Source organism: Danio rerio, chromosome 22 (assembly GCF_052040795.2).
Source record: "Danio rerio strain M-AB ecotype USA chromosome 22, GRCz13ab, whole genome shotgun sequence".
In the NCBI taxonomy this organism is placed as follows: Eukaryota; Metazoa; Chordata; class Actinopteri; order Cypriniformes; family Danionidae; genus Danio; species Danio rerio.
Window position 1 is genome coordinate 28,322,914 of NC_141042.1, and position 25,489 is coordinate 28,348,402.

Here is a 25,489-nt window from a genome sequence, read left to right on the forward strand (position 1 = left end):
TGTTTTTCCAATCAGACTGCAACAGGCTTTGCAAAAAGAGACGCAACGAGTTTATTTTGCACAAATACTTACACCAAGTTTCCAAGTGAATCTTGTTTTCTGGATTCTTTGACACAAAAACGTTTCACTGTTTTGGTTGTGAATGTGGCCTGGATCTTTAAAGACCCCAAACTGTCAGCTGAATGAAGTTAGGGGGCCACCGGGGTGGTGAGGTAGCACATTTACCATGGAAACAAGTCCATTTGAGTCACATGGGCTCATACTAATGAGTATTCTGGCTGTCTCTTACTAGTCTGAGCAGTTTGTTGCTCACTTTTGGCCTATGGTATTGACAACATGAGTCTAACGGGGATCACTCCATCTCCTAACGGAATGGCATCATTCGAGACAGACGACACAGAAACACAAGCTACTCTCTATGGTGAGAAAAAGTGCCATTTTGATTTATCATTTACTTTACATTAAGGTGTTTGTGCTGTCTGTTTAAATTAATATTGTATGTGGATTAAATAAAATAAAATAATAGCGATTATAAATGTGCTCTTGCACTATTTATGCACAATTTCATCCATAAATCACAGGATTCTCACTTTCTTCACACAGAAGTAAAGATGTTCAACATCACCCTGTCTGCAGTAGCTCTGTTCATCCTGGCTGTGGCAGGAATTATCAGTTGTTTCTCATACCTGAGACACAGGAGGTGAGTGAAAAAAAAAATCAGAAGTATTTAGGCATTATAACGTATGGATAATACTGTATCAATGCATTGTAGAAAAAAAAAAAAAATTTCCAAGATGTGAACTTCCGTTTTAATTAAAAGTGTTTATATGGTATGAAGTAAAGTCAGAAAAACCTAACAGACTTTTAAAATGTGTTTCGTTCAGAAGAAATATTTCATATTGTGCTTTCCAAAAAAACATTGCATTCATTTTGCAAAAGTATTTTTGTTCCTTCTAGAAAGTTTTTGTTCCTATCTCAAAAGCACTGCATTCTTAAAAGAAACTTTGCATTTACTTGAAAAAAAAAAAAAAATTTCCTCAAAAAAAAAAAAAAAAATGCATTTCACCCAGAATGTTTAACCATTTTGCTTCCAACTCGGATTTTTGCTTTTGTTTATTTCTTCCTAGCAAGAGGTGTTTCCTTTAGAAAGTAACAAAACATTGTAATCCCCAAATAAATTGTGTGTACCCTGCATGGGGAAAGTTTGCAGTCTCTCCCAAAAGTACTGTTTCCAGAACAAGGTTTGCTAGCTAGTATTTTATTGCATTCTTCAATTAAATTAGTTTTCCCTTTAGAAAAATTGCTCTGTTCTCAAATGTATTGTGTTCCCAAGAAACTCAGAATATGCCTATAAATCTTTTGTATTTACCCCCAAAAATGTTCCCTTAACAAAAATACTGCTTTCTCTCAAGAAAGTTTGCATTCTTTCCTTAAATGCATTACATTAACCAGGGTTTTTGCTTCATTCATATTATTTAAATATTTATATTCCCCCAAGAATTGTATTCTCTCACAAATGTATTGGACTTATTCTCAACACCTACTTTTTGGATCTCAAATTAGCCGGCAACTATAGCTCTCTGCAACTCTCACATGGTATAACTACTGCTGCACAATAATATCCTTGGGGGTTCTCTTCTCATTTTTAAACAATGTTTGTAGATATAAGTCAACTCTTGGTGTTGGAAAAAATAATCATTTTGGAACACCAGATTATATTATAGTTAGAAGCCAGCTCGCTAGCTTTCTGCAACTCTCACATGGTCGCCTACTCAAGTTAAACAGGGTTGAGCCCAGTCAGTACCTGGATGGGAGACCACATGGGAAAGCTAGACTGCTGAAAAGAAGTGGTGTGTGGTCTGGCACAATATGGCTGCCGTTGCATCATCCAGGTGGATGCTGCACACTGGTGGTGGATGAAGAGATTCCCCCTAAAAATGTGTAAAGCACTTTGAGTGACCAGAAAAGCTCTAAATAAATGTAAGGAGTTGTTATTATTATTATTATTATGAAATTGCGTCTAATAACTTGTGTTCTTCATAGGAAGTATAAGAGGGCTCGTGTCTATGAGAGCGCTGTGTCCTGTGAGCTTCCCGAGGAGCCAGTGGATGTTACTTCTGCAGTGAAAACCGACCGTTTCCATAACCCACTCGCACTTTTCAGAAGATCGGAGGGCCCAAAAGACAACTCACGGATCCACTACATCTACACCAACCCTCTGCCTGTGGGACACGAGGAAGACAGAACCCCTCCTTATACGGTTTCTACACACACTCCTCTCACACTGCAGGACTACGCCAATGACCCCAGCAGTGGCATCATATTGGCTCCACCTATTTTTTACATGCAGCTCTAGAAAGTTATGAAAAGTTTGTATTTAGGAAACGATCTTGTTCCAAACTCCCATAATGCTCTTTCTAACGTGGAACACAAAAAGAGACATTTAGCAGAATGTTCACGCTGCACTTTTCATGAATGGTGACCAAAAAGCACCATAAATACAATTTACTTGTCATTCACTGTATTAATCCTCAAACTAGTTATTCATAATTTGTTCACAGCTTGAAGAATCAAGGTCTTGAACACTGAGATATATGAAGTTATAGTAAAGTAAACAAGTCTCTGAGATAAGCAAAAGTCAAAGGCTGTACATCTTTTCTCACACAGCTTTTATTTAGAGCATAAAACAGCTGAGAGCGTGCTTTACAAAAAAAGCAGAAAGTGAAATATGCACCAGAAAAGTAGACTGAGAGAGAACGCCAGGGAGGGGGGAAATCACTGGTGATTCTTATGATGATGTCAAAAATAATCTGTAAGTAATGCTTTTAGACAATTGGCTGAGTTTCCCGAATCAGCCAATCACGAGCCTCCTTCCGGCCTTGCCGCTCTAGCTCTGCCCCAATGGTCTCCCGGCATTTCCTGTGGTAGTCATTTACCCAATCACGCTGCAGGATGACAAGTTTGCATTATTACAGCAACCCATGTGTTAATTGAAGCCATTTTATACATGTTTAAAGGAATTATGGCATAAATTATCTTAAGTCAAAAGCCCAAAGTATCTTTAGATTTTTACAGATATGTTAGGATATTCTTATTGCGTTCATGACAGATTTTTTTCATCAGCATAGTATGTTTGTATCCATTTATTTTGAGTTTATTACTGTGCTCTCACGTTTATTTTGCACTTATTAGTTTTTCCACAAGGTGGCAAAACAGAGCAAGACTATTATTACAGAGTGGAAACATAAATGGAAGCAATGGAGCAATATTCACAGAGGCTATATCAAATGGAGTACACTACATGTTCATATGTTCACTTTTGTACCTGAAGATTTAGGCATGCCTAAATATTATTAGATTTTTTTTTTAATAAACACTTGTAACCAAACAATATTTGTAAGTTTTTTTATATACATAAATACATTGTACAACTGCTTAATAACACAATAGTGTTAGGGAACATTCACAAAAAATGTGTCTTTGCATCTAAAAATGCTACATGCAGTGTTCAGGAATGTGTTTAAAACCACTTCCTATCAATAAAATAGTTGTCATGCTTTGACAACTTGCTTTGAATTAGCTCATAACACTTGCTCCACTCCTGAGTTCTTCTGATTAGTCCACTGCTCTGTAACTGACATTGATGTGCAACACTGCTTGTAAATTCCTTTACTTTAACACAGCAACTACGTCCAAAATCACCCAGTACTCAAGTAGGAGCTTCATTTGAATTTAAATTTATTACACGAACATTAGAAAAGTATGTTCCATAAAGTATGAATAGAATTTGGATGTACTACATCCGCCATTTGTCATTATTACGGGAACTACCTGCATCAGTTGTGTCACTTTGCACCCATTCATGAATTCTCTCAGATTGCATTATGAAATGGCGCCACTGGGCATGCATTACATAATCTTGCTAGAAGCAGTAGATCATCAGGGTACATCTTGCCTATTGTTCTCCAAATACCCAAATTTAGACATTCTACTCCACTAGTATACTGTTTGTAATGTACTAACTATACAGTAGGGGGGTATGCGATTTCGGACGCAACAAGGTTCTTAAAAATGCAGCACCCATGTGTTATGTAACAGTCACATACATCTGTCAAGCACATGCGAAAAACAATGAAACAATAAAAAAAGGCATTTTGTTTGAATGTCTGCTTAGCATGCTAATGGAACCAAAAATGGCCAAAAATATCTACTATAGAAATGAAGCCTATATAAAGTAATCATTCCATTCTCTCAGCCTCCTCTTACCTCTTTCTGTGTGAGCAGGTCTGTGTTGATCATCTTCAGCTGGATGGGCACCAAGGTGAGGGGTTCGAATGTCAGACTACCTCTGTTTCTGTAGTTATACTGAACGAAAGGAAGATAAAAGCTGAAATGTAAAACTTTTAGACTTGGGAACATTGCATTAAATAATTTTAGTTAAGTTTGCACTGTTCTTGCACTCAATACTAACACCTATTGGTGTGAATGAATCATCACATGAAAAAAAATATATATAAAAACTAAATCAACTGGTGCACTTTTGAAAAGAACCACATGAGAAAGGCAATGCATGTATTGCAACAACTATTAGTAAAATTATTAATTTGCTGTGATTTTATGCAGTAGTTACTTTGGTTGTGGCAGGAACCACAAGAACCACATTTTCCAGCCGAATACCAAAGGATCCATCTTCATAGTATCCAGGCTCTGGAACAAAACAAATCAAAGACCTAAACAAAACAACAACATCTGGGGCAGAAGTGAAATAATGGCATCTAAAAAGAATATTACAGAAAAGTGTGTTGAAAGTGTTAGTTTCACTTTCACTTTCTAATACATGACAATGAACTGAATAATATGTGTTTTTGTACCGTCGCTGACAATCATTCCAGCCTCCAGAGGTTCATCTGCGAAAGTTTTGTAGCTGATGCCACACGGACCCTCGTGGACATTAAGAAAACATCCGACGCCATGACCGGTACCATGAAGATAGTCCAACCCAGAGTCCCAGAGGGCAGCACGAGCAAATGAGTCCAACAGGTGACCTGAACAAAAGTCCACAGTCCACTGAGACCCAACATTTCACTTGACCTTACTCTAAACAGGCTAAACTGTTTACGCTTGACATTAATATTGGCAACTTGATGATAAATACAGATGTAAATGGTGTCTAAAACATTTTGAGATTGTCTAACTTTTAACTACTTTCAGAGGTAATCTGAAAACACAATTCTTCTGACTGATTCTTGAATAACCACAAAAGAGCAGTAACTCACCATCCCCATTTACATATTTTAAGAGCGTACCTTTAGTTCCATTAGGGAAAACTGCAGCACTGACAGCAATGTGTCCTTTTAGGACATATGTAAAGCATTCCTGCAGAGATCAGAGTGTTGAAGGACAAAAGTATAAGCATTTTTAGGTAGACTGACTTTCAGTTTTTAGAGTGTAAAGTAAGTATACATTTCTTAAAGGGGACAATTATGCAAAAATATTTTTTATAAGGGGTTTAAACTGTTGTGTGAAAGTCTGTAAATAGAATCAGCTTCTAATAGTAAAAAATGTCTGCAGAAACACTTTGATTGACATTCTCTCATTGCACTTGTCACAAGAGGGGGAAAGCCCAGCCCATTAGTGACATCTCTCCATCCTTAACATAGGACATTAGTCTTGTTCTTGAATCTGCCATATGCTGACACATTTGTAGTTCAACCTTGTTTTGAAAAGAGCACAATCTCATTTGAATTTAATGCAACATTCACCAAAGTGGCACAATTTCGAATCAAAGCCTAAAATGGGTAATTTCAAAGAGTTATAAAACATTATGCATGTGGTAAAACTTCAAATACACACTCTAGGGATATTAGAGACTTATTTTACATCTTGAAAAAAAAGGGGCAGAATAGGTCCCCTTTAATGAAAAAAGGTACATCTTTATGCATTTGTAAAGAATATTTACCTTTTCATATTCAGAGGGAGTCCCAAAGTGTACCGTACGAGTCACATCTGTAGTTCCATCTCTGTATATAGCAAGATAATAGTTTTATAGTACAGTATATATTGTTTAAACTACATAGTTGCAATATATTTGGAATTGTTTAATTGACAGTTGAGGCAACAAACATTGGTACATTGGCAAACATTGGCAATAAAAACATTTATTGAGCATTAATCACATTAGAATTATTTGTTCAGGATATTGTGACACTGAAAACAGCAGTGATAATGCTAAACTCAACTTTTGAATTTGGAGACTTTTCATTATTTGGAGTAAGAAATCGATTATTTAACAGTATAAATATATTATTTTAAATTGTGACAGTGTTTAAAAAAATAACTGTAATTTGAACCAAATAAATGCAGTCAAACATATTATTTTTATTATTACATTGTAATATAATATAACAAAATATAATACAATTATTTGATTAATAATACGATAATTATGATACAATAAATAAACAAATGTAATAAAAAAGCCACAAAAAGTGTGTGTGCTTACGTGTATTGAGCTCCAGAATCAATAAGATAAACTTCATTTAGAGAAAGAGTCCTGTTGGTCTCTGGAAGAGGCCTGAAAGACAGGACATAAAGAGACGGGCATTTTAAAAACAAATTACACAACAAAATGTGATTTTTTATTTTTTTTAATATATGTGTTTAAATAGAGAATGATCATTACCTGTAATGTATTATGGCACCATTTGGCCCCACACTAGAAATGGTTGGAAAACTCAGTCCAACAAACTCTTTCTGCTGACTGGACAGAAAAAAAGAAAAGGATTTTAATGTGAAAGTAGATTAGACCAAAAAACATCCTCAAGATAGTCCTTGTGTCACAGTTTAGCAGTTCAATTGTAATGTTATGAAGCTGCGAGAATACTTTTGTGCACACAAGACTTTTTGCAACCCTTGCTGTCTACGAAGGGTCCAAGAGCTTCAGGATTTCATCTAAAATATCTTAATCTGTGTGCTGAAGATGATAGAACTTTCAGGGGTTTGGAACAACATAAGGGTGAGTAATTAATGACAGAATTTTCATTTTTGGATGAAGTAACTTTAAAAATTCAGTGCAAACCATAATATCACTACTATGATGCTGCAGTTTTTTTCATAAAATTCTATACATGTGTAACGAAAAAACTGTGTGTGCAGAAATTAATTGTTCAGAATGTTTTTTGTATGTCAAATGCAGCACATTTGACTTACCTCCGCAACTCTTCTGCTTTATCTGCAGCTGATATTTCTGTAACCGTACCTTTGGGAATCTATACATGACAAAAAAAAAAGCTCTTATATTTTCCACCAGCCACTTATCAGAATCGCGTATCTCCTGTAGATAAAATTATACATAATATTACCTCTTTCTCCAGCCAGGCAAAAAGTTCACACAGCGCCACAGCATCTTTGATCTGCGATTAAAATTATGATCTTTAAAACAAAATAGTTGATGATTTCTGTAATATTTGCAATCTTGTTTACTTACATGTGCCATCTTCATGCCCTGGATCTCGGTGGCGTTTTTGACAGCCTTAGCCAGACATAAGGGTGTGTATGGGATGGCAGATCTGTGGGACTGGACATTTACAATTGTTAAATTAATATAATGTATTTATATTTACTCACATATAGACAGAAAAATGTTATTTCAAACCTTTAAGGCACACCAAACCTCAAAACAGAATTACAAATAGCATAAAGTTTTATACACACACGCACGCACGCACGCACGCACGCACACACACACACACACACACACACACACACACACACACACACACACACACACACATCAATGGTTTTTAAAACTCTAAAGAAACAATTTGGCAGAAAAAAAAAATCAGGAAATCAAGATTCTTGTGACATAAAAGAAAGAAAAAGGATTTAGTTTTTGTGGCCACTGCAGTATGTGGCATTTTATGCTGCAGTTAATGCAGCGTGTTTGCCTAACAGGACACTATTGAAAATGGTCCAATATGGAAAAAAGCCCATTTATTTACTTATTTATTTTTATTTATATATTTATATATAATGTTATATTATCTGTTATGCATTATGGTTATGCAAAGGCTACATCTTACAGTCATGTTAATGTTATAGGTATTAAATATATTATCATTTTAAGTAAGTAAGAAGGGACGCTGCATAAGCACATTTTTACCCCGTTTTGTGCATACATCACCTTTATAAATGAGTTTACAGGTCATTTTTAGACATGTCAAAAAATTGGAAGCTGTAACCTTGAATTCATGAGGTAATGAGCCAATCTGTCAATTTTTCTGAAGCAGACCAATCAGGAGGATAAACTCTCTGAACAGAAAGCGTGGTATGTTTTATGCATGACAGAGTTTTTAGAGATATACTGTATAGATTACAGTAGACTGCACTTCATACACATGGGGTAACCAGGCAGAGCTTGAAAAAAAACCTGTATTTCTATTGGTGATGAACCAGAATGTCAGAAGACATTTTGACAGGAAAAAATGCCGCAAAATGCAACCATTTAAATACAAAAATAAGCTTTTGATTGATGTATGATTTGCAATTACAGAGGAATAAATTTAGTGAAAGAAATGATCCCTCTTTTGAACTGAACTTTGAGTCTCATAACTTTGCAGGTGTTTTTCATGCTCTAATAGTAATATTATACACAAGCTAAGCTTTAAAAAGTGAAATCATAATCAATGACCCCTTTAAATGAGAAGCTACATTGAACAAAAAACCAAACCTAATTGAAACTGTGAATGTACAGTATCTCGACTCACTTTAGGTATAGCTTGTGTAAGTGCGCAGCTGGCTTTGTCGCAGATCCACATCTTGTCTTTGGGCTCCAGCGCTGCACAAACCGCCTGCAGCTCTGTATAAACGGACTCGTACGGAAAACATTGAACGCTCAGATCCGGTTTGCTCGGACTGTCCAGTTCCAGGTGCTCCCGAATCGCAGGGTCCGATAAACGCTTACTGTCCACAAACAATCTAAAACAACATACAGACAAAAGGTTTTAAGATACAGAGGCAGAGATTTATTTTTTTTTTGTATAAAGTGAAGAATTAAGAAAGCAGTTTTACCTTATGCTGTTCATGCCGATGATGGCGTAGGCGAAGAACACAGGGTTGTACTCGATATCTGACCCGCGCAGGTTAAAAAGCCCTAAAGAAACAAGACCGATTACATTTTAAAAAAAAATTAATTTAAAAAATAAAAGTATTCCTTTCTTACATTTTATTCTATTGATTTTTGCTTTCTGTCAGCAAAATTGAACAATAGTATAAGAAATTAACAAATTTAGTACAATCAACTTCACTGCAAAATATTATATGATTAATAAGTCATGACAACATAAAGTATGTTTTTATGTTAATTAGTTAATAACATGATTAATTAAAACATACGTTGCCACATTAGATTAATTTGATTCAACTTAAAAAAAAAATTAGGGCAACAAGAATAACAAAATGTAGTAAATGAGTGTATAAGTATAATTGAATACTAATTTAACATATATAACATTTAACATATAATATACATGTAATGTTGCTACATTTGTGAAAAAATTAATTCACTAATGTCTGTCCTCCAAAACGAGCCTGCAATCAAATCCAAAATTGTTAATACCATCAACACTCAAGCTAATCTCCCACAAGAACCATTAAACGGGGGAAATAAGAAAGCATAGAGAACAACAAAGGCCCTGTTGTGATCCCTAAAACACACACTGTTGGCTTATACGTACATGCAATCTCATCCAGAGCAGTGACAACAAACCAGGAGATCTTCCTTTCGGACATTTTCCCTCTCAGAGTCGTGATTTTATCTTGCCAGGTGAAACCTGAAGAGAAAATGATACAAGATCTTATTGTTCTGGTGCAGAAACTTGCATATATGCTTTACCTCTAAACCAACAATGTTGTATCGTTCTATTTTTAAAACCACCAGTGGGTGAGATTTACCCATGTGCATGAATGCTGTTTTGATACGGCTAAAAAACATCATGGGCCCTATCATACACCCGGCGCAGTGTGGCGCAAGGCGTGACGCAGTAGTCTTTTGGTAGTTTAAGCTTGGCGCAAGAGTTGTTTTGAGGCGTTGCGATACGCTGTTTAAATAGCAAATGCATTAGCGCTCATTTGTGCGCCCATAGGCGTTCTGGTGTAAAAAGGAAGGCATTCTGAGGCGGACCGCTGGCGCGTTGCTATTTTGACAAACTATAATACATTTTTCATTAGACCAAAACTAACCCAGTCTAAACTCAGGTGCAGAGTTGCGCGTAGCTCACGCAATGTTTAATGCGCACAAGAGAGCAATAGGCAAATATCTTTACATATGAAAAAATGTAAATATTAAGGATATATATATAGGATATAATAAGAATAGATATAGAATATAAATATAAAGGATTAAAATATTACAAAACATTATTTTCTAGCCTACATAAATATGAAAAACCACTGCTTTTATGTCTTCTTCATCTCGGGAGGTTTTTTTCAGTTCATTCATAACAATTTGCTTTTGTATAATGTTATTATTATTAGCAGTATTATTTAATATATCCATATGTATATTTGTTTTATTAAAAACAAGCTTAGATTTGCCCACCTGTCAGGTTTTAGACCATATGGGGCAAAGCATGTGTTTTAGGATATAACTCAGGTTTTTGAGCACATTTTGCTATTAATATTCATTTATTCGTTTGCTGGAAATTATAACTGAATTTAGAAATAGTTTTAAAACGAATATTTGCGCTTAACAAACAAAAGTATTTATTTATAGACTAATTGATGTTTGTGCGTAAAGGTTTCCCTATCCAAGAGCGAAAGTGATCCATTATCTCTCATTCTCACGCATGCAGATACTCTGTTTAACAGTTTTCTGTTAAAAAACTGTTAACTGTTTGCTTGTGAAATGCTCATTTTTTCCACTTAGACTTACTTTGCATCCTGTAAATAGCGAATGCGCTCTTGGCGCAACGCAGCTGACTCTTAAAGGGAATGGGAGATGAGACTGTAATTGGTTTATTCTTAAAACACACCTATAACTCAATAAGAAAATAAACTCAACCCTTTTAGACCATTCGCCGAAGCGCAAGGCAGATTTCTCGTCCTTAAATTAACAAAAACGCGTCCTGACACGCCCTGAAAGCATTTGCGCCCTGCGTTTTGCACATGGACCGTCAAAATAGAGCCCAAAGTCTTGTTTACATAACTCTATTCCATTATTATTCTGTATGTTCAAAACCAGCAGATCATATGAACTTACTGTTATTTAAGTATCTGCTTAAAATAAAAATAATAATAATAATAATAATAATAATAACAATAATAATAATAAAACACTATGTCATTGTATTTGTAATATCTAAAATCCTAAAATGAAATGATATTATAAGCCTAATTATCATAAAGTTTCATTTAAGTGTGTCAATGTACTTCCAACTGAAACTGAATATTGAGTAGGGGCTGGGCTTTCTTTCTGTGCATCATTCCTTCATAGCAAACTAACGGAAAGAGCGCGTGGGTTGAGAATACTGTGGCTGTAGCTGTCAACAAAGAAGGACGGCCACTCCAAAAGCAGAAGCAAATGGTCAGAATGATTAACAAAACATTTTTTTCAGTGAATTAATAGTACAAATAGTAATTAGAATAAAAATGTTCGCTAGCAAAATAAACATTGTAAAGTTTGACTTCACGTGGACTTTAAATAGGTGATCCTGACCTGCTGCAATTTGAGGTGGAAATGCCCCATTTTGATCAGCTTTTATCTGAACTACACTGCAAACGATGCGTTTCTTACTTCAATTTTTTTTTGTTTCTAGTCAAAATATCAAGAAATTCTTAAATCAAGATGGATTTTCTAGTCTTGTTTTGAGAAATAATGTAGCAAAATTAAGTGAGTTTATAATATATAACATAATAATTGGACATTGCAAAATAATTGGGGAAAGAAAAATAATATTTTTTGCCATTTTAATATAAGATTATTTTCCTTATACCAATTATTTTGCTTGTTTTAAGGAAACATTCATTCATTCATTTTCTTTTCGGCTTAGTCCCTTTAATAATCGGGGGTCACCTCAGTGGAATGAACCACCATACTATTGTCATAATATATAATATAAAATATAATATAGTGTATAAAGTGTATAATTTTATCTTAATTGTTTTTACACACCAGCAGATCCGTTGAATCCACAGATAAACTCCTGCCGACAGTCACACGGCGCAATGTATTCACATAGCCTAGCCAATTCACCTATATTGCATGTGTTTGAACTATGGGGTAAACCAGAGCACACAGAGGAAACCCACGTGAATGCAGGGAGAACATGCAAACTTCACATAGAAATGCCAACTGACCCAACCAAGGCTCGAACCAGCGACCTTCTTGCTGTAAGGCGACAGTACTACCTACTGCGCAATTCCGTCACCCTTTTAAGGAAACTTTTTTTTTTTTTGCTTGTCTAGAAAATTTATCTTAATTTTGGATTTTGGATTTTTTTGTTTCTTTATTCATTTTATTTTTTTATTTAGACTAGAAACTAAAAATCTAAGTGAGAAAATAATTTTAGCAGTGTTTTTTTTTTTTTACAACTTGAAATTGTAAAATCTTTTTTGTTTACTTAAAGTCAGGGACTGGAAGACTTGGTGTGTGTTACTCATGTGTGTGTGTCAATGAGTCTGACCGGTGTATTTGAGGGCGAGGGCAGTGAGTTTGGTGCTGGGTCGAGAAGGTCGATCCTCCCAGATGGCGTCGATCAGATTGTCCTGCACCGCCACTAAAGAGTGGCCCGCACCACTCAGAGCCTTTGACATGTTCTTCCACTGATCTGAAAAAAACAATATCAAGCTGAACTATTAAAATTAATGAGATTTCACTCGCTCTAAACACAGGATTGAGAATGAAATATGTGAAGTAATAGTACATTTATATTTTGTAATTCCCTTTAGAATAGACTACCTAAAACATTTACATTTAAAACTTGAAACTTACGTAAACTTATGTCAAAACGTTATGTAAAAAATATTTGATCAATTATTAAATTAGGAATATTATAATAGACTGATTATATTAATATACTTTTTGTATTGATTTTAACTAATAAAAATCTGATTTCATTTTCTTCTTCTTACACCACCCTCACTTGTTCAATAATTTTTCTTTGTGTCCTTTAATTTTTTAATCACACAATAAAAATTCTAAAAGAATTTGATTTGCTTTTCTTTGTATTTATGAATTAGTTTGGTTGTTACTGTCATCTAGTGAAAATTTCAAGTCAACAGCACCTTTAGAAATGTTTTCGGAAAACATTTTAATGTAAATGTGTAAAAGCATTTTAAATTCACAATAATATTACATTTATCCCATGTAATGTTTATAAAATAGGAATCCAAAATTCAAAAAATAAATGTAATAACTAAAAATATTTTGATGACATATATAAATAATATGTTACCTCTCAAATAAAAAATAATTGTTTGCATCTGCAAATAGAAATAAAAAGTACTTTATCCACATTTGTACTTCTCAGTTTACTGAATTGCTCACCAGCAGCAATGATCCAGGGATCGACTCCGACTTTGGAGTTTTCCGGAAGGACACTGATGAGCCAGTCCTCCTGCGATGGCGTTTCCTTCAGTCCTTATCAATAAAAGAAATCATAATAATATTCATATTCATTTAGCTATTTTGAAAAATGCTGCATGCATTTACACTAACAAAAGCACAACTAGAGAGTTACACACAAGGGGAAAATTCACCCAAAAATGTATATTCTGTCATCCTTTACACACACTTTTTATTTCTTCTGTTGAACACAAAGGAAACATTTTGAAAAATATTGGAAGCCAATGATATTCACAGAATTTAGTGTTCCTACAATGGAAGTCACTGGTTTGCATACTCTTTTTTTAATTTCTGAGTAAACTATATATTAAACCTAACAAATTGAAATATACATTTGAACTCAGAATTATTAGCCTACCTTTGATTTTTTTTTCTTTTTAAAATATTTCCTAAATGATGTTAAACAGAGCAAGGAAAGTTTGGCAGTATGGCTGATAATATTTTTTCTTCTGGATAAAGTCTTATTTGTTTTATTTTGGATAGAATGAAAACAGTTTTAAATAATTTAGGGGGGCTAATAATTCTGAATTCGACTGTATATCCTATAAAACACTGTTTGATATCTTAGCTGACATGCTTTTTACATTTCTGTATGTAGTAATTTTAATAACAGCTGCAGCAGCTGATCTGGCAGCTGGTAATCATAAACTATGACTAACGTTGATTGTACCCATTTTCATGAGAGTCCAGTTGTTGTCCATCTGTTGACTGGCTTGCAGGAAGTATCGGCCGTCGGTCCATAAAGCCGCGTGCTGTTCTGTGACTATAGCAGTACCTAAATCAAACAAACACAACACTGATGACTACACTGATGCCAACAAAATATAACCTTTTGTAAGGCTAGGAAAATTATGTATCGCTAAAAATATCTGCATATCCCTTTGACTGCCGCTTGACAATGTTTTACTGTTTTAAATGATGCCTGTTAAAGTCATTTAAAGAATTACTGTTTAAAATGATGGTTTACACACACAGCATTGTTGGTTTACAAAAACAAAATAAAAAAAATCAAACAAACATAACCTTGTTGCACTACTACACTTGATTGTAATTGATTTTGGTTTTATTGTTAAACAAAAAACAAGAAAAAATGTTAAATGGGAATTTGAAATATTTTATGACGTACTTAAAAAAAAATAAACATGATTTAGCATTCAAAAATATTTATTTTTGATTATTTTATAAATAAATTGGTCTTGCACTTTAGATTTTCAGATTTTTAATAGTAAATGTATAATGTCCGGTACTTTTACCATAAACCGGCAAATCAACCATTTGGTAAAGGTTGATTTTTCAGAAATTATGGGATGTGTTGAAAAAAATTGCATTGCATGTGTTAACAAGCGACATTACGAGTTGAGAAATGCTATCCAAACATAGTTTTCTTGGTGGGGTGTGTAAGAATTGAAATATTGCAAATATTCTGATATCTTTGACAATTCAAAACATGAGCTGAAAACAGAGACTGGTGACTTCACAACCCACCAGGGGGGAATGCGGGAAAAACCAGTTCCTGCTGCATTTGCATCTGACTATGCTGAGACTCAGCTTCATCCCCCCAACTCACGCATATGGTCATTTCAATGTTTCAATGTTCTAGAATTAACCAAACTGACTTTAACCATCATGTTTGATATCATTTGAAATGTCTCAGTGCGATTGGTACAATGGTCTCATTCTCTCAGAAATAGACATAATCAGAACAATAAATATATAACTTCAGGCATCTTTTGAACCACTGAGAAGGGTGTGCCACTAAGTGTGAATGCCTTTTGTTCACACCCCCTTCCTTGAGGGAATTCTTGGATTATTTAAGGTAAGGCCTAAGAAAGACTCAGCGCGATTCTGCTTACCCAGATCAGCCCATAACATGGAGTCCAGGCTCCACGTTATGTAAAATTTACACATTATGTAAAAAGTCAGGAATGCATCTTTTAATCTTGGATTTATCTTTGATAATTTGATGTTTTGTATTGATCGTTTATGAATTGACTGATTGAATTGGCATAATACATTTACCTGACTAATAAATTGTTATGTTTTGAATTATTCAAACCTCGTGTTATTATCACTGATAAATGTTGTTGTCTATAGCACTACAAGCCACTGTACAGGTTAGTAACGGACTAAAACATGTTAGACGGAGCAGCGTGGCACGCTAAACAATGTTGTTAGAGATCCGACTAGCAAATTGGCATTATTTCATGTATACGTACTGCAAAAGGCCAACTATGGGTTTTCTATTTAGAATAACAAAATATTGTTGAAACTACTTTAAATGTGGATATTTAGGCCTTCATCTACAAATTTATAATCCTGTGCGATTATTATTAAAATACTTTGTCTCGATTAAGTAGATAACAGATCTATGGGGACCACATAAAAATCTCCTAAATTGAGTAAGTAGGGTTCTGCCTTTTTAGGAGAGTGGTTAATCGCCTCTGTTTAATGACCAAGACTGACAAGCTTGTATTAAGAGATTGTATACCCGGCCGGTGCAAGACTCGAGATGCTATCGGAATCTGAGTAAATGAGAATAAGGTATAATAACAAATCAAAAGAATATTCAATCATAATCTAAAATAATGTGAAAGGAAACAAAATAATCTTATCAATGTTTTATAATTGGAGTCAGATAAAACGAGGATAAACATATTAATATTCTAAACCATCTCATACTAAAATTGGAGTCAGATATGAGTTAAGTTTAATATAAATCAACATTGTGCACTGGAAGACCGAACATGCAGTGAACCTTCATCCACCATTGGATACGTCATTGGGCCAACTGGGTGGACCCTACAGGTGGTTAAAGAGGTATAGATACTGGGAAAATATGTGATATTGCTGTTGAGCATTGCAATAGTGATATTTCTTATAATATAACATTTTCTTCGAGAAAAGCATTTTTTATTAGCTTTATTTAAAGCATTATTTATTTAATGATCATACTAAATAAACAGGTAATAATGGATATTTTTCTGATCTAAAAAACTTTTCTGATCTTGAAAATTTAGTAGGCAGGTATAAAGATAGTAAGGCCCCATCTGATTGGTCAAATTTGGATAAACAGTCAGTGCTGATTATTGCATATACTATTATCGTAATAATGACAATTTTTTTATATATTGTGCAGCCATACTATGAACATAACTTTAATTTAACAAACAGGGACATTTTGTTTATGTTCAGTAAAATTATCATTAGTATAACTGCTATTATATAAATAGATTTTTCCAATGAAGCATCGACAGTCGGCCATTTTGGAAGCAAAAAATGCAAACAATTCCAGTGAACCTTATGAAACTTGCATATTTTGCAGATTATAGCTACTCAAAATGATCAATTACTGTAATGTTTTGGGTTGCACTTATATCTACTAATATATATATTTTTTGAGATACTACCTTTTTTAAAAACCTGCGTATATATTGTCTGCTTTGCGCATCTTGTAATAAATGTGATCGTTCCTGTATATTTCTATTTATGATCTTTTTGGCAATTCCACAAAAAATATACATTGTGACCCAGTAAAACATGCAATTAAATAATACTATTTGTCATTCATTTATTCATTCATTTCCTTTTCGGCTTAGTCCATTTATTAATCTGGGGTCGCTACAGCCAAATGAACCGTCATACTATTGTCATAATATATAATATAAAATATAATATAGTGTATAAAGTGTAAAATTTTATCTTAATTGTTTTTACGCACCAGCAGATCCGTTGAATCCACAGATGAACTCCCGCCGACAGTCACACGGCGCAATGTATTCACTCTACAGAGAAGGATACACACAGAGATGAAGAGAAAACAGAAGGTCCATCTGCAATCAGATCTAATTACTGCTCATTTAACCAGACGAGATTACCACACATAATTAGGAGACATTTCATAGTCACAGCAGGAAAGACCATCACTCACATAATAGACCGATTAAATACAGAGGGCCCTATCATACACCCGGCGCAATGCGGCACAAGACGCAACGCAATTGTTGTTTGCTAGTTTCAGCTCGGTGCAAGAGTCGTTTTGGCGTTTTGCACCACATTGTTTAAATAGCAAGTGCATTTGCACTCATGTGCGCCCATAGGCATTCTGGTCCAAAAAAGGAGTCGTGTTGGGGCGCATTGCTGGCACATTGCGATTTTGAGGAACTTAAATAGACTGTTCAATAGATCAAATCTGGTCTTTTGTCCAGCGCAGAGCGCAGAGCGCCTCACTTACACATTGCTTAATACACACAGGCCAAACAGCAATACGCAAATATCTTTACAAATGAAAAAGATTTAAAGGTGCAGTAGCTGATCTGCCAAAATGCTAACCGCTTAGCATATCATCTTTGGATGGCGGGGAGGGACTGTGATTCAAAGCCACACCCCCTGTAATCTAGAGCACGCGCATAGCGTCACAACAGCAGACAGACAACTCACTAGTTCATGTCATTCGCCAGTTAGTTAGTGCCAGCGCCGTGCAGGAATTAAATTTATTACTTAGCCACACTTACATGCTATTTCTGAGTAAATATCCAGAGTAGCATGGTAAATAGTATAGGGAGGCTTTCATTGTTCAAAAATGACACAATGTTAATATAAAAGCAACTTCAGCTCAATAAAGCAGGTTAGGTGGAATAGTGTTATTTACTGATGTTTTGTTGTTAAACAAAATTTAAATCCATCTATAAATCATTATCGATGCTATAAAAGCAGCATCGATAATGCTGCTTTTAAACTTAATTATTTATAGGCTAATGGATGTCTGTGCGTACAACACGTTTCCATATTTACGAGAGTGAAATCGAAAGTAAACAATGAGGAGGCTCATCTCTCATTCTCGTGCTGTAGATGGTCAGTTTAACTGTTTTCTCTCTAATAAAGTGTTCAGTTTTACCACTTACAAAGTCCGGCATGTAAATAGCAAATGCCCTATAGTGCGGCACAACAAACTCTTAAAGGGAGCGGGAGATGAGACTCTGATTGCTCTGATTACAGTGCAAAGTGGATATTTCCGTTCTTAAAATAGCAAAAGTGGATTCTGAGACGTCCTTAATGCGTTTTAACAATTTATCTTGAAATCTCTAAAAACATTGCCAAAAAATTCAGTAAATACTGGTAGAAATCAATTTTTTATTAATAGATTGTGACCATTGAATAGCACTATTGTCAATAAAAGAAACAATCACACTTAAAAGAGGACACTATAATGGAAACCTTTCATTTTGTTTTATTTTACTAAATGTGTAGCCAAAACCATGTTTTTTTTTTTTAGGAGTATTGATTAGCATTTCTTTAACCACAGCTTTACTACAAATATCATAGTTAAACAACTAATTTAATTACTTATTAAAAATAGCAAAATTATGCTTCATTCTTGGTTACAAAGACAACGCCAAAGCATGCTTTGTTTTCATTTTAGCAAAACAAAATATAATTTTACAGTTTCTGAATGGTTATGAGGGCTAAGCTGTTGATTAGTATCATTCATTCATACATTTTCTTTTCGGCTTAGTGCTTTTATTAATTTAAGGTCGCCACAGCGAAATGAACCACCAACTTATCCAGCACATGTCTTACGCAACGGATGCCCTTTTTAGCTGCAACCCATATCACGGAAACATCCATACACACTCATTCACTCTCATACACTACGGACAATTTAGCCTACCCAATTCACCTTTAACACATGTCTTTGGGCTGTGGGGGAAACCGGAGCACCTGGAGGAAACCCGCCCGAACACGGAGAGAACATGCAAATTACACACAGAAACACCAACTGACCCAACTTAATTATTTAAAATGGCTTAGTGATTGTGTCCTATGTGTGATGTCCTTTTTTTCCTTTTATTATAATCATAACGCATGTTTTCTTTACACTTTTTTTCTTTTTATATTTACCTTCTTTAGTAAAAATTGCTTTGAGATGCATACCTTTAGAGGCACTATAGAAAATAAAGTTAATTATTATTATTATTAACTGAACATCAGTTCATGAAATTAACTTCCCAGAAAGTCATATTTAGTCACATTTTTGCTGTAATTTTTATTTGTGGTAATCCAGAATGTTCTGGATTATTTTTGTGTCAACATTGTATGCGAGGACAATATGGTGGCTCACAGCAAGAAGGTTGCTGGTGTAAGTCTCGGCTGTGTCAGTTGGCATTTCTGTGTGGAGTTTGCATGTTCTCTGCATGTTCGCATGGGTTTCTTCCGGGGGCTCCGGTTTCCCTCTCAGACCAAAAACATGCGGTGAGGTGAATTGAATAAACTAAATTGGCCTTAGTGTGTGTGTAAATAGCTGGAAGTGTATCCACTGTGTAAATAGCATAAATATATGCTGGATAAGTTGGTGGTTCATTCTGCTGTAAGTCGAAGGAAAATTAAGGAATAAACATTGTATGTGTACCATTCGTTTTTTGTTTTTTTTATATTGCCAAAATCACATGCATAACTCAAAATTCCAGATTCCAGAAATCAACGTTAATGCAGAATTCCAATAATTTACTAATAATATTACAACTTCTCATTGCACATAAGTGCCAAATCAAATGTATAAAGTATTTTCAAAAAAGGATCTGTTGTTCACACATGATCTCTTCATGCTAATTTACCAGAAATTTTCCAGAAAATTCTATGTGTAAAAGGAAGCTAATATCAGTATATTGCAACAGATCTATTTAGCATGATTAAGATATTTTGTTCTTTAAATATCACAATTGACCCTTTTCACAAGACTATGTGCTATGTCATCTTTGCTTCAAATTAAAAAAAAAAATTACCTCTTGTGCACAGTCTCCCACTATTTCTTTCCTTTTTCTGAAAGTCTTGATAACATGATTGTGGTATTCTTCTTTTATTATTCCAGCAAATGGGATTTTTAAAAATCTATTTGATTGACTGCACTCTAAGGGCCCTATCACACACCTTGTGCAATGTGGCGCAAAGGCGCGATGCAATTGTTATTTGCTAGTTTCAGCTCGGTGCAAGAGTCGTTTTGACATTTTGCGCCACGCTGTTAAAGTAGCAAATGCATTTGCGCTCATATGTGTGCCCATAGGCAATCTGATCTACAAAAGCAGCCGTGTTATGGCGTGTTGCTATTTTGAGAAACTATAATAGTCTATTCTTTAGACTAGAACAAAGCCGGTCTATTGTCTGGCACAGAGTGCGCCTGGCTTACACACTGCTTAATATACACAAGATGTAGAGCAATACGCAAATATCTTTACATATGAAAAATAATTAAAATATTAAGGATATATATAGGATATAAATATAAAGGATTAAAATATTACAAAACATTATTTTCTAGCCTACACGAATTTAAAAACCCCTGCTTTCATGCCTTCTTTATCTCGGAAGGCTTTTTCAGTTCATTCAATTTGCTTTCGTATAATGTTATTATTATTAGCAGTATTATTTATTATATCCATATTTATATTTGTTTTATTAAACACAAGCTTAGATTTGTCCACCTGTCAGGATTTAGACCATATGGGGCACAGCATGTGTATTAGGATATAACTCAGTTTTTTGACCACACTTCGTTATTGTTGTTCATTTATTCGTTTGCTGGAAATTAGAACTGAATTTAGAAATAGTTTTGAAGCAATTCTTTGCGCTTAACAAACTAAATTAATTATTTATAAGCTAATTGATGTCTGTGCGTACAAGAAGTTTCCCTATCCACGAGAGCGAAAGTGAAACTAGATTATGAGAAGGCTTATCTCTCATTCTCGCGCTGCAGATGCTCTTTTTAACTGTTTTCCTGCTAGTAAAACGCTCAGTTTTTCCACTTACTTTACAATATGTAAATAGCAAATCCCAAAGTGGATTTTTCCATCCTTAAATTAGCAAAAGTGGATTCTGACACACCCTGAAAGCGTTTGCACCCTGCGCTTTGCGCATGGACCGTGAAAATAGAGGCCTAAGTTGTTGTCTGCAAGCATCAGTGTTTATTGAGATTGAAATAAGAAAAAAAAAAAAAAATTGAGATAAAATAGCAACACTTGTGACTGCTTTGGAAAATAACGCTCGTCATAGACATCATGGGATGACTGATTGTGAAGGAACGTGTAGTCTGGCACATTTGTTACCCACGACAAGTCAAGATCTTATCAAGAAAAAACAAAACGCATAATCTGACACAGTGACTTTTGTAACTGACAATAAATATCGTGTGATCTGACCGTGGCTTAAGTTTACCCAAGAATGACATCGTTTGCTGCAGTGAAACCCAGATATGTTAAAAGGCCCCACTAGCATCAATATCAGAAAAATAGAAACTTTTGTCGGACCACCTCACAGAATGCTTGCATTGCACAAATAACTATTACACTGTTTTTGCAATGCCTATCTCAAGATTCCAGTTATAACCTGCACCCTTTTTTTGAGATGTGTTTATAAGCATCAAATTTTAGTGCATGGTAAAATAACCTGATGTGCGTCTCCTGACGGAACGATGTAGGCCTGGATAGGCTCAGTGATGTACTTGCTGTTCTTCATGGCCTGCCGGAGCTGCCGGAGCAGCTCCACCGTGATCTTTGGAGACATTGTGTCTGTTGGGAAACAAACAGAGTGATCAGTGGTACATCAACAATGACAGGTGAGTAAAACACAATTAGAGGTCAGCCAGTGTAATATTGCAAGTAATATACACTAGTTAACATTTGAAGTGGATAAAAAACTTTTCTTTTTACTGTAGATATCATACAATACCTGCTCTATTCTTCGGTCAACTTTAAACTTTTTTGATGCACTTCAGATGTTAACTACTGTATAATACATCAGCTATATAATAGGACTGCACAATGTATCATTTCAGCATCGATATCGCAATCTGAAACTTTGGAATAGTCACATCGCAATGTTTAGTCTGGGTTATAATTTAGCATTTCACAAGTGTTTTTGAGGCCTGTGACTGTGAGAGGGGTTTAAAAGCATCCAAGTCTAACAAATTGTGCCCTTTTTTAACTTTGACAAATTAATAATGATTGATTTTATTGGTTTATAAAATGAAGACTATGCCGTATTATTTTACATTTGATTACTCATCTACTGTATACCCGAATACAGTTTGAAAACTGTATATAATTTTTTAAAAATAAAACGCAGTTTATATAATTTTTATGTTTTTTATTCATTGAATTTAATTATGCATGTAGGTCGTTTCTTATATTTTATGTACTTCCCTACAGAATCATCCCAATCAATCAAAAAGTATTAATTATTTCCAAATAGTTAAGCAAGTAATCTAGTGAAAGGGTATTCATACCGCAATATATATATCGCAGATAAAAAAAAATATTGCAAATTATGTTAGCTCTAATTATGCAGCTCTAATATACAACAACTATCATTGAAGTCGATTCCTCTGAACCCTTTATAAAATGCTGGCTTCCAGACAATTGTTTTTTGTTTTGTTTTAAGGAATTAAGTAATTAAGTTAACTTATTAAGTTGTACAAATTTAAGTGGACCGAACATAAAACATATAAAAACTCAGAATTATGTTGTTTTAGCTCATTTTAAATAAGTAGTTTATTGCAGAAAACATCATTTGAGTTTATTAAATATTAATCGCAATTTATGTGAACAAACTTTTTTGAGTGACAGACTTGGATAAAAAACATCTCATCTTTAAAAACATCTTGACAGCTTTTAGCACTTTGTGTGATCACTGACATTAACTTGCAAGTTAGTGATGACTAAACTTAATTCTACAAGTTTGTGTGTGTGCAAGCGCATCTAAAAGTGAAAATAAAAGGCTTTAAAAAAAAAAAAAGTATTACCTGTAGTCATTTTTGCTGTGTAAAGCAGAGATCGTACTGCTAACGTGGAGCTCAAAGTTGGAATGATATGAGATTTTTAACCTTTACCTTGCACAGACTGCCTCTCAGGTAATTATTATGCCATTATGCAATGTGCTCAAATTATGATTATGCCGTAGTTAAACATTTGCTCTCCGCGTCTTCATATTCTGACTGATCACAAGCAACCGATTCACAAACGTAAAACTAAAGAGCAAAATATTAACAATAAACTTACTTTTTTTTTGCAAATAAAAATTCCTGCCATTGTTGTTAATTAAGTAAATATTTACATTTGTGAATAATTAAATTATTATTTAGACTTTCTAAAATGTAAAAATTTTAAACATTTTAAATTGTGGATCAATAGTTTTTAAATGAAAAAGAAATAAGCTACTATGTTATTTTGCCAGAAATTTGAAAATTCTAATTACACAAATAAATTCTAGTAGGGACTCCAGAAAATTCTAGGTAAATTCATGTACACACATGCACGCACGCACGCACGCACACACACACACACACACACACACACACACACACACACACACACACACACACACACACACAGTTGAAGTCAAAATTATTAGAAATATATATATATTTCACAAATGATGTTTAACAGAACAAGAAAATTTTCATTTTATGTCTGATAATATTTTTTTCTTCTGGAGAAAGTCTTATTTTGGCAAGAATGTAAGCAGTTTTTAAGTTTTTTTTAAACACCATTTTAGGTCAAAATTATTAGCCCCTTTAAGCTATATATTTTTTTTCGGTAGTCTACAGAACAAACTATCATTATACAATAACTTGCCTAATTACCATAACCTGCACAGTTAACCTAATTAACCTAGTTAAGCCTTTAAATGTCACTTTAAGCTGTATAGAAGTGTCTTGAAAAATATTTGTCTTGATGAGTTATTAAAACAATTATGTTTAGAAATGTGTCGAAAAATATTCTCTCCGTAAACAGAAAATAGGGGGAAAAAAATAAATGGGGGCTAATAATTCTGGCTTTAACTGTGTGTGTTTGTGTGTATGTATGTATGTATGTATACATACATATATATATATATATATATATATATATATATATATATATATATATATATATATATGTGTGTGTGTGTGTGTGTGTGTTAGATGCGCTTGTCAATTACCCATGAACCCATGAATTTATGATAAAAAAAAACACGCAGAGAGTTAAAAAAAACATGCTTATTTATAGACATGATGTTGGTGTATAGCATAAACATTGTATCTACAATTTATTCTATGTATTTTGTGAATGATTATCTCATTCAGCGTGTTCATTCATTGACAAATGACATGCGCTTCAGTTAGAGAGCTGTGGAATCTTCAGGTGACTCTTACATCATCCAATCACGTCAGCGAAATTATCATATCGTCACCTGATTGGATAGACGGGACTCCACTGTGAAACAATATAAACAATCCACACAGTAAAATAGATAGTATTAATTTCAGATGACAGATGTGAACTGCAGGATGACAAAACAACGCACTATTGGACTTTACTTTTAAAAACATGACAAAAATACTTATTTTTGAACTGTTTTGTCTACGGTAGGTGTGGCAGTCCTCCGTCCCGTTCATACAAATACAATGCTTGCAAAATAAACATATTCCCCAAACATTTTGGTTTTATATGTGTTTACGCATCCATATGTGGTTGTTTACAAATGAAAGAGACTGTGTGATGCGCGCAAACGCTTTTTTATACATAAAATACACGCGTGTTATTCAAACGACAACAACAATAACAAACGGGTTCGTCTCACGCTGCTGAAGCAATTGCTGATTTTGGAACATAATCTGCATATAACGACTGACTGACAACAAACAGTTCATCATTTACCTTGGAGAAGCCAGTGCCAAAGTGTCAATTATTAGTTAAAAGTCTGCTGTTCCTTGTGTTTAGTGTGCGACGGAGGCTGCCATTACAGTGATGACGTGCACAGTCACCTGACAGCTGTCTCTTCCAGTCACATGGCACCCGCGGGACCTGCCCACTTGTAAGTTTAGATGGGATACAGGTG

General features: G+C 34.4%; 2 protein-coding genes and 1 long non-coding RNA gene across 4 annotated transcripts in view; 2 read left to right on the forward strand and 1 right to left on the reverse strand.

The window, feature by feature from the left end:
* Positions 1 to 296: 296 nt before the first annotated feature.
* Positions 297 to 4,157, forward strand: si:dkey-246e1.3. Its single transcript, XM_087304474.1, has 3 exons — positions 297 to 421; positions 604 to 700; positions 2,044 to 4,157. The coding sequence occupies exons 1-3, from the start codon at positions 337 to 339 to the stop codon at positions 2,354 to 2,356; spliced, it is 495 nt and encodes a 164-aa protein (XP_087160600.1). The 5' UTR covers positions 297 to 336; the 3' UTR covers positions 2,357 to 4,157.
* Positions 2,649 to 25,394, reverse strand: xpnpep1 (X-prolyl aminopeptidase (aminopeptidase P) 1, soluble). Of its 2 annotated transcripts, none has more exons than NM_212980.1 (20): positions 25,309 to 25,394; positions 22,058 to 22,179; positions 17,340 to 17,403; positions 14,292 to 14,396; positions 13,544 to 13,636; positions 12,681 to 12,824; positions 9,735 to 9,830; positions 9,070 to 9,151; positions 8,766 to 8,976; positions 7,487 to 7,576; positions 7,362 to 7,412; positions 7,210 to 7,268; positions 6,683 to 6,760; positions 6,503 to 6,574; positions 5,960 to 6,020; positions 5,307 to 5,376; positions 4,872 to 5,045; positions 4,631 to 4,707; positions 4,267 to 4,365; positions 2,649 to 2,945 (listed from the first exon to the last, which is right to left on the reverse strand). In NM_212980.1, exons 2-20 carry the CDS (start codon positions 22,172 to 22,174, stop codon positions 2,826 to 2,828), a joined length of 1,863 nt encoding a protein of 620 aa, NP_998145.1. In that variant the 5' UTR covers positions 22,175 to 22,179; positions 25,309 to 25,394; the 3' UTR covers positions 2,649 to 2,825. The 2 variants fall into 2 exon arrangements, with proteins under 2 accessions (NP_998145.1, XP_087158665.1); XM_087302539.1 differs by lacking the exon at positions 25,309 to 25,394 and adding an exon at positions 23,412 to 24,290 and having other exon boundaries at positions 2,653 to 2,945.
* The window catches only part of LOC141380295 (uncharacterized), a 29,404-nt gene continuing 29,106 nt past the window's right edge, over positions 25,192 to 25,489 (forward strand). The window contains exon 1 of the long non-coding RNA XR_015522181.1: positions 25,192 to 25,486. This is a non-coding gene — a long non-coding RNA (uncharacterized LOC141380295). The remainder of the gene's footprint in view (positions 25,487 to 25,489) is intronic.

Bases quoted from the DNA above. Each gene is read 5' to 3' on its own strand.
- si:dkey-246e1.3 (XM_087304474.1), top strand. From the start codon at position 337: ATGAGTCTAACGGGGATCACTCCATCTCCTAACGGAATGGCATCATTC. The intron at 422-603 runs GTGAGAAAAAGT...TTCTTCACACAG, and splicing joins AACACAAGCTACTCTCTATG to AAGTAAAGATGTTCAACATC. The intron at 701-2,043 runs GTGAGTGAAAAA...TGTTCTTCATAG, and splicing joins TCATACCTGAGACACAGGAG to GAAGTATAAGAGGGCTCGTG.
- xpnpep1 (XM_087302539.1), bottom strand. The intron at 7,413-7,486 runs GTAAGTAAACAA...TTTTAATCGCAG, and splicing joins AGGGCATGAAGATGGCACAT to ATCAAAGATGCTGTGGCGCT. The intron at 7,269-7,361 runs GTAATATTATGT...TGTCATGTATAG, and splicing joins TTGCCTGGCTGGAGAAAGAG to ATTCCCAAAGGTACGGTTAC.